The 9805-nt window shown below is 40.4% G+C and overlaps 1 protein-coding gene and 1 long non-coding RNA gene across 2 annotated transcripts; both read right to left on the bottom strand.

The window, feature by feature from the left end:
- Window positions 1-2597: 2597 nt before the first annotated feature.
- On the bottom strand, window positions 2598-3465 carry LOC123064356 (uncharacterized). Its single transcript, XR_006430685.1, has 2 exons — window positions 3429-3465; window positions 2598-3194 (listed from the first exon to the last, which is right to left on the bottom strand). It is a non-coding gene; the product is annotated as an uncharacterized lncRNA (long non-coding RNA).
- Window positions 3380-9520, bottom strand: LOC123067153 (uncharacterized). The gene is made up of 4 exons (XM_044490073.1): window positions 9258-9520; window positions 8879-9053; window positions 4911-5674; window positions 3380-3524 (listed from the first exon to the last, which is right to left on the bottom strand). Exons 1-4 carry the CDS (start codon window positions 9518-9520, stop codon window positions 3380-3382), a joined length of 1347 nt encoding a protein of 448 aa, XP_044346008.1.
- Window positions 9521-9805: the final 285 nt, after the last annotated feature.

Genomic DNA, 9805 nt, shown 5'->3' with positions numbered 1-9805 from the left:
GATGACACACTTACTGTACTTTGAGGACCTAAATGACGATTTTCATAGTTCGAGGACCTATGTGACACCCCTGAAATAGTTTAAGGACCTACAGTGCACTTCACTCTTGTTTTTTACATGCTGGTTTGTTGCTCAAGGATTACAATGCTGTCGTGCCATTTTTTAGTGCTAATCAGTCGTGGAGCAGATTTTCATCTGTTTCTACAATAGATGTTGGCATCAGGTGATTTGATAGGTCGTTTCGGTTCACTATCGTCATCCTACCACTCACAAGTGTCATCTAGATTTCTTGACTACTCCACTTAATTAGTGGATATATGTAGCATGCACTTTCAACTCACATTTTTATTCTGTTATAACATTCAGATAATGATGTTTTGGAATACACTATTGTTGGTTTGCCATCACAAGACTTGTGATTGGTTTAGTTGCCACGAGTATCTCGATAGGCTTCATGCATCATCATGGAAAATTCAGAAATGTGTAATAGTTACATGGCAAATTTGATTTGCAGGACATGGCAACTTTGTGTAAATGGATGGACTGATCACATGGCAATTTTAGGTCTAATTGTGTTATCTAGAATTTTTCATGGCATTTTTTTGCCATGATCTTAGGGAACTAGATGGAAAGTGCGGCTTGCCGCACCCCGCACCCCTGCTGGGTGCGGTCGTATCTTTCACAAAAGCACAGTCCATGAACGGACCAAGAAAAATTTAGACACCTATAGTGCCTCCATTTTGATGGGGCCTTAACCAAAAAAGGTATAGCAATCAAAGATGTAGTAGATGTCCTAACATGTGGTATCATTCAAAAGAGTTGAAGATGATAGATAGTTATAGCAGTGACGGTCAAATAGGTCAATGCTTATTACATGTCTCTAGTGCATTTGTTCAATGCTTATTACATGTCACTGGTGCATTTGTTCAAAAATATAACATGAGATACCTAAAGCATGGAGATTTAGTCTGATGTACCAAAAGCAGGCCATAATAGTGGTAGGCCCAGAAAACTTACTTATACTGCCTTTATACTTTATACGGCATAGTAATAAACTACGGTTGACTATTAGATCGATAGCTTTGTCTAACGGCCTTGTCACCCAATTTGCTTGGTGTTGCAATGTATGGATATGCTGCAGTGCAGAGAAAAGTCATCGGCTGACATCACCAAAAGGAGGAGCTCAGATGGGCGTTGGAACTTCTCGGAGTCACTTGGAAGTCTTGGAGCACTCCGAGCAATGTGTCACTCTTGCCTTTTACTCTGCAAGCACATCCACACCCCTCCTCCCTAGGGAGCTGCAAAAAGGGAACCACCATGCCGGTGTGCATATACAAATAATTGTAATTTTCTTTTGAAGATAATGTTACATACACAATAAATTGCTCCCTTCTTATGCATATCCTCATCTTAGATAGGATCGTATCTTTTAGTAGCGCATAACACAAGATAACAAACCAAGGTAAACAAAGTGCCTTCTCAAAATTTTAAGATTAAAGAATAACTGAATTTAGATATCCTATTGTGGATAATAAAAGATTTGACAAAAATACCAAAAGGCTTGCCGGTCCTTCAATGTTTTTAGTTTTTTAATAGACTTCAAATATACATATAGAAACAAATATTTGACTGGATGCTACTGTAATAATGATCCGATGAAGAGATGGTAAAAGCTCCAGGTTAAAAAAATCAAGAAATTGCTTCATCTTAATTACTTTGTTCATTAGACTTGACTGCAAAATGTACATGCTAGAGCAAATTTTCTTGATAATCCTTGTATAGCAATAGTGGCTTAGCACACCACTAAACTATTATTTTAGAGAGTAATTACTCATGTCGAGAACCTATCTGTGAGCTAATACGAGAACAAAGAACATGGGATAGCTGCTAATACTCCTGATCACCAAGATCTGCACTTGCAAAACACATTAGGCAGCACACACACAAAATAGTGTCAGAATGTGAGAAAATGATCAAAAGAAAAACGACACATAACCAAGATGACACTAATTCAAGCTAACCATCATACTTCGACGAAAATCATACAGGTGTGGATAGTAATCTGACATTGAAAAAATTCATACCAATTAAGCAGGTAAAGAATATGGGAAACCAAACATAATCTTTACTTGTGTTTTCCATAAAAATGGCTAAAAAATCATAGCAATCAGGCATAGCAATTAACAATGAGGGATACACTAATGAGGGAACTCCAAAAATGGATAAATCACCTCACATAATCTTTACTTGTGTTTTCTAAAAAAAAGACAAGTTGTACTTATTAGTTAAAGGCCTTCACAATACAGTCCATTTCTTGTTGAGCTCCTAACCCTTCCGATCTACACTGATGATAGCAGAATTATTCTAAATTAGCAAAAAAATCAAAGCTAGTAACCTTTTTGTATAGAAGGACAGAAAGGATTGATAGCACAAATATTTTAAACCGACAAATTCAACTCCTTATATAATGCACAGACCTGAGCTAGAGTCTAAAATAAACATATACATAAAAGGGTTACTATCATCTACACTGTACAGAGGCGGAACTAATTAAGGATATATATATATTGGCCCCTAACATTAAAAAAATCAAGGAATGTACATCAAGGATATTCTGATTTACATGGAATATTATAAAACATAGAAGTAATAAAAAATTATAGCAAGAACACAATCTGCAATTACGCATCAAGATGGTATAGCTTGCAATAAACTCCCAAATGCCTGGTCTATGGAAAAAGATTAAACGCCACCAGCTTTACATCTTCAAGTTAGATGAACTAATGATCAGGGAGAAATGGCATGCATTTAAAATAAATAAATTTCTGTATATTGCAGGCTCCTGCAGCTGATAATGACGATGACAGCAATGTTGACCTTTTTGGAACCGAAGAAGAGAAGAAGGCACCTAAAGAGTGTATTCTACTGACTCATTTATAGCTTTCCTATATTCTTGCTGGTGTAATGTGTTGGTAGTTGGCTCCTTCCTTTTCTCTTCTTTCGCCATGGCACCCATCTTGTCAATCTGATGTGTATCTATTGATTTGATGCAGCGTAGTCGTCTTCTTTGCATGACGGCGTGGTGTCTCGACGCGTGATGGATTCACTCAGACGGAGGTAGCTTTTCTCCGCTACTCGGGCGACGGGCATACAAGCTTTTGGGTCCATGACGCCACCGATAAACAAGGTATGTCCTGTTCCGTTGATTGATCAGTTCATCTTACTTTTAAAATTCTTATGCTCTGATTTGCTCAAATTCTATCGAGACAATGGTGGAAATCAGGATTCATGATGTTATACTTGTGATAATGAAATATTAAAAAAAACAGAAATGCCCAATAACAACCAGGCACATGAATCAGTTTAGCAGTTGGCACACTCATGCAACAAAATTATAAGGTCTATCCAAAGCAAGAGGGATGGCATACCTGGGATGTGGCTGACCGAAGGACGTTGGCCAGAATAAGACCCCCCCCCCCCCCCCCGTCAATCCATTCTCAGTAACCAGTATACGAACAACACACCTGCAAAAAACATATGCTGAGCAAACGAACAGGCAAATCTGCAAGAGAGTGGAATTTGTGCAGGCTTAGAAAGAACATGCCAACAATTAAAAGACAGGTCTTCTTTTGATCCTTAACACGGACATAAACAGTTAAAGCCACATGGCATGATAATTTAAACTGAACTAAGCATCCGACAATTCGTCAACAAATAACTGACGCATCTCTTCTAGTATGAGACGAACATTTGAAACAGAACAAAGCTAAAAGAATCGACTGGTATTGAAAATGGTTGTACACCTGATTCTCAATCCATTTATGCAAGATGCCCCATCAGCTACTTGGAAACACATTTTGCATAGAATACTTAATAGGTGGTAGACAAAGGCTGCCAGTTACCAGTTTTTTTCCCACCCCACCTTAAAAAATGTCTATTACAGTTTCTCAAGCAACACACTCAAGTTTTTCTTCACAAAAGGAAAAAGCAAATAAGCTTCAAAGGCAAACAGAGTGCCTGACAGTTTATCTCTTGAATCAGATGAACTGAACCAATTTACCAGATATAGCTAGGACACATTGACTCGGCCCCAGACCCTTCGAGCTACACGACGCAACAGTGATGCATCTTTGCCCTCGACATGATCAAATTATATGACTAAAACAGCTACACAAACATGGAGTTTACACACTTGCCAGATCTACCACTATTGTCAGATTAATGAACGAATCACTATGCCCCGATACTACAGAAAATAGGTTTGTCACGGAACAATTCACACTGCAATATCACCCGTGCAGTAGTACATCAATAATGCTCAAAATAAAGATACATGTTTCTAAAAAGGAGATGAAAATTATACTTGCAAAGTGGCCCTGGTAAACCTCAAAGATAAAGAATCGGTAACCAATTAGCCTTGCGAGCTTATGATCTGCAATCTCTTCTGAAGTTGCAGACATGACCGTGTGAACCATCTAAAAGCAAAGGAGCAGATGAAGATCATGTTGATACATTTATCCAACATATAATCAAACATCCCTCCTCCCTGGAACCTAGCTCGGCCATTAATTCCAATCAAGCCAGCACATAAAAAAACATTGTTGGAATCCAGCTAGACCACCGATCCAAATAATCAAAAGAAGAATGATACAGAAGTCCTTTTCCTTGCAACCTATACACACCACTGATTCCAAACAAGTCTGCACAATAATTCCCCATCTTTAGAATCTAGCTACACCACTCATCCAAAAAATCCCCATATTTGGAACCTAGCTGAACGTGAGAACCTACCGCACAACAACAACGTAGCTAGACCACCAATCCAATGCCTGGTACTGCCCCCTCTCATCAGACGTGAAGAAAGAAGGGTCACCAAAAAGGAGAGGACGAAATGAGGAGAAGAAGCTCACCTGTGGCCGGTGTGGTTGCTGGAAGTAGAGGCGAAGAAAAAGCCTGGTGCAGCGCGTGGATGCGGGCCGGCTTGATAACGATGGTGGTGGCGCCCTCCTCGTTGATCTACTGCAGGAGCGCCGTATCGAGCCAATGGAGCGAGCTGTTGGTGTCGCCCAGAGCGCAACCAGTGGAGAAGGCGCGCTCCGCCTGGCTCCTCCCCTCGACGGCACCTGGCTCCTCCCATCCACTGGAGCGCGATGTGGTGCGCTAGCTTGACGGGGGTGCCTTCCGGATGCCGCAGCGCCGTTCCCCTTCTCCCTTGGTCTTCGTCATTGCATGTTGCCCCGCTCGGCTTCTCCCTTGGTCGTCGTCGTCGCCTGCTGCCCCGCTCGGCCAGTCGGCGGGTCCCCTCACGCCACCACCGGAACGGAATCGGGGAGACCGGAGACGTGCTCCTCCGCCTCCGCCTCGCACCCCATCGAGTCACGACCGCTTGCCTACTTCGAGCCTTCACTTCACCTGCTCTCGCCCACTCACTGCATGACGTCCCCGGGGACGAGCTCACGGACGGGGAGGGCGGGCGCCCACTCGCCGCCGCGTCGCACGGCGGCGTGGTCGGATTGGATCTGGCGCAGCGCCTCGAGGGCCGTGCGGGCGCGGTGTGAGGGGAGGAGGACTGGCGACGACAGCGGCGGCGCAGAGGAGAGGAGGGGGTAGGGTTATGGGAGGGGAGCCGCGAGGCGAGGACGGAGCGGGACTGCACGCGGGCAGGAGGTGGCGGCTAGGTTTTGGCTCGCTGTATTTATACGCCACCAGGTGAAATGACGGAAGTACCCCTGGCGGGCCACCGAATTTACAGGCGGTGGCATGGCGACTCCGAGCGGACGGCCAGGGTCGCTGCAGGCTCGATCTATGGTTAGAATCTGTCCACCCGAAGATCCGACGGCCAGGACGCGCTCGGGAAGACGATCGGACGGCCGTGAGGGCACATGGCCTGAGATTGCTTCATTTTTGCTCAGACTCTAACAACTAGATGAACAACGTTTGGTCATATGAATTGTGTGTACAACTATTTTAGATACCTGTACGGCGACATTTAAAAATTATCATGTATGGCAAACTCAAATCATATTTTCTTTTTCATTTTTGGAAACTCAAAATTATGTTGCCATGGCAACCTGTAGGGTGAAATTACATTATTTCTTGCCATGAGAGAAATCATAATATGTTGCCATGGAAACACAACATATGTTGATGTGTAGATCAACTTTTGTTACCATGCCAAAAAAATTTATCTACTTTGCCATGCTAGCCTTTACTTTTTTTTGCCATGGCAAAATTGTACCTTTTATTTGCCATGGCAACTTTACTTTTAAATGTATGGCATTTTTTACTTTAACTTACATGGCCATTCTTACTCTACTTTGCCATGCCAAAATTTTACTTTCTTTCCATGGCAAATTTACTTCTAAATACATGGCAATTTTACTTTAAAATACAAGGCAATTTTACTCTAATCACTCATAGCAAAACCAACTTTTTTCGCAATGGCAGATTTCCTTTTTAATTGCCATGCCAAAAGCAAAATACTCCGTTGATGTAAGAATTAGCCATGGCAATTTTATCTTTATTACCATGGCAATTTTTATTTAACATACATGGCAAATTTACTATTTTTGTCACTCATGGCAAATTTACTTCTATGGAGCATGGCAAGTTTTACTTTTTTTACTGTGGCAAAAATACTTTACACCCATGGAAAATTTCGACTTCTCCACTGTTACCTTTTTTAAGAACAGGGCAATTTTTACTTTGTAGCATGGGAAATTTACTTTTATTGTCATTGCATATTTTTTGCCTATGCCTTTTTTTTTACTTTTTTCGACCATCGCAAAAAATTAACCTTTTCTTGCCATGGTAATTTTTATTTACTCCCTCCGTTCCTAAATATAAGTCTATTTAGCCATTTCAAATGGACTACAACATACAGATGTACGTAGACATGTTATAGAGTGTAGATTCACTCACTTTTCTCTGTATGTATTCACTTGTTGGAACCTCTAAAAAGACCTATATTTGGGAACGGAGGGAGTAATATTTATGGAAAATTTACTTTTTTTTCACTAATGGCAAAAATACTTATATGGAGCATGGCATTTTTTACTTTTTTTGCCATGCCATTTGGTTTTCTTTTTTCGACCATGGCAAAATTAACCTTTTATTGCCATGGCAATTTTTATTTAACATTAATGGCAAATATTTTTTTCACTAATGGAAAATATACTTATATGGAGCATGGCATGTTTTACTTTTTTTGCCCTGGCAAAAATACATTGCATCAACATTTTTAATCCACATTTATTGCCATCATGGTACAAATGCAAATTGCCATGAACTTTTCTTTTGTGCCATTGCATAAAAAAGATCCTTTTTATCATGGCAAATTTTGCTTTATAAAGATGATGGCAATTTTTGGTTTGTTCAGAGTATGACAAAATCTGGCCTTCATTATTCACAGCCAAAAGATCTTTATTTTTCTCTGAGCCTTATTTCTCTTTTTTTCAAAGCAAAAGGCGTTGGGTGATGGTGTTCGGCTGGGCTTTAACCGCTCCGAGCCCAGCAAGGTGTTCGGGATGGGGAGGTGTTCCGATCGAACAGAAACGTTCGTTGGCGGGGGAGACGTCGTACCGAACGAAAGGTTCGGGCTGAGATGTCCCCACACCGAACGTTCGGTGGTTATCGGGATCCTTTTTTTAACATGTTTTAGATAATATAACCGTCTATTAAATGTTATGATTTTATTTAATGTTATCTATATTTCTACAAATTATGTGAGCATTTGTTTTCACACTATGTCAACATTTTTTGAATCGACTATAAACATTAAAATTAAAATATAATATTATTTATTTCAGGAATATAAATAAAAGTAATAAAACCAAAGAAGGAAAAAAAACAACGAGACGAACATATAGAAAGAACAATAGGAGAAACAACCTGTCTCGGACTAGTAGAACCTCTCTTTTGGTGACGCGATGGTTCGCATCGTTACGAGAGGTGTATAGCTGAGCCCCGTTGCGTCACCTACATCGATGTGCAGTTGGGCCGGCGAAATTAGCTTCAGGCTAGTTCGTTTTTATTTGTATTTTCATTCGTTTTTCTCATATTTTACAAATAATACACAATACATCTATGTTCAAAGTTATGTTTACTTAAATTTTGAAAAGAAAAGTTAAAACTGAAATATGTTAACACAGTGTACTAAATTTGTTAGCGTGATTTTTTTTTAAATGTAGATAGAATGAAAAGAATTGGGTGACGTTTGAAAATTGCCACATTTCCAAAACATGCTTGTGCTTTTTTAAATAAACAACGTAAATGAAATTTCGTGCAATTCATAAGTAAATAATTTGTATACTATTAAAAAATGTAAATGACATTAAAAAAGTGTTCATGCATTTCAAAAAATATTCATGGTGTTATACAAATGTAAAAAAATGTGTAGTTTTAATAAAAAAGTGTTTCTTATCACTTAAAAGAATAATTCAACGTACAGTCAGAAAAAGAATAATTCAACGTATATATGTAATATAATATTTAGAACGTACTCATCCTTTTTTGAAACACATGCATTAAAAAGATTAAATGTGTGTGAAAAATGTTTGAGAAGTACACAAAAAATGTACAAGCTGTATGAAAAAAAAGCAGACACGAAACCATATTTTTTTGCGGGGTATGAAACCATATATTTTTTGCGGGGTATGAAACCATTTATATATTTGAATTTTTCTTGCGGGGAGAAATACTTGTATTACTCAATAATCAAGTCTTTACAATCATCCTTAGCAATCTGTACCACCTCCGGGGGGCCTGACCCAATCCAGGTCATAATTCTACTCTCAACTCTCCCGAAGGTAGCTAGGCAATCACTAGCTTTATTTTGAGTTCGCGAAACGTGAGTAATACATGTAGATCGAAGACTAACAAGATATCTTATCTCATCAATAAGAGCAGTATAGACCGATCGATCCTTGCCAACACAGTTGATCATGGCCACCACCTCCGACAAATCCATCTCAACAACAATAGGAAGATTTGACCTCTGAATAGAAATCGAAAGCCCCTCCATGCATGCACATAACTCCGCTTCCAGAGCATCTCTGCAGGAAAATAAAACTCGGCAGGCTGAGAATATAATTTCGCCATTAGAATCCCGAAGGATCATTCCAGCTCCCGCTGCTCCCGAAGAATCATAGGACCCATCAGTGTTTAGTTTAACACAATCCCTGCTTGGTTTAGACCATCTACTCTCTGGGGAAACCGCCCTGCACGGTGAAGGCAACGAGTCCAGGATCACAACGGACTTGCCCTTGATCGGGTCCATGTTGGAATTCAGTTTGATCGCCACCAGCGACTCCAGGTAGCTTTGCAGGAACCGAACCGAAACTTCAAGTGGTGGAGCTGGTTTTTGATGTGTAATCTGATTTCGGACAAACCAGCTCCGCCAAAAGGTCATAAGCATCATGCATCGCTCAATATCACTTAATGAAGATAAGGCAATAAGCAGCCACTCCTCCCCACTGTTTATCAGATTATCAATACTAGGTAACCTCCAAACCTTGGCCATCTCTAGATACAAGTCTCTCCCAAATTGGCAGCGCACAAAGGGGTGAAAATTATCTTCCTCTTCAACACCACAAACTGGACAGGTACTTGATACTTCTAATCCAATTTTATGCTTGTTCCGCCAGGTAGGTAGCCCATTAGTCGCCATACGCCAACCAAAGTTCTTGACGGTAGGAGGCGCCAAGCTCTTCCATATGTAAGACCAGCAAGCTCTACTCCCATCTGGAGAAGAACTAGACGAGGACGCCCTCTCTCTATGTGCTTCTTCAAACGCCAACATATAAGC

This window comes from Triticum aestivum, chromosome 3B (assembly GCF_018294505.1).
Source record: "Triticum aestivum cultivar Chinese Spring chromosome 3B, IWGSC CS RefSeq v2.1, whole genome shotgun sequence".
Classification (NCBI taxonomy): domain Eukaryota; kingdom Viridiplantae; phylum Streptophyta; class Magnoliopsida; order Poales; family Poaceae; genus Triticum; species Triticum aestivum.
The sequence above is the reverse complement of the archived record's forward strand: the minus strand, read 5'-3'. Positions and strand labels throughout refer to the sequence as shown.

Excerpts from the sequence above, each read along its gene's own strand:
- LOC123067153 (XM_044490073.1), bottom strand. The coding sequence starts at position 9,520 with ATGGCCAAGGTTTGGAGGTTACCTAGTATTGATAATCTGATAAACAGT. Across the intron at positions 9,054-9,257 it reads ATGGACCCGATCAAGGGCAA|AGATGCTCTGGAAGCGGAGT; the intron begins GTCCGTTGTGAT and ends ATTTTCCTGCAG. Across the intron at positions 3,525-4,910 it reads AGCAACCACACCGGCCACAG|GTGTGTTGTTCGTATACTGG; the intron begins GTGAGCTTCTTC and ends TGTTTTTTGCAG.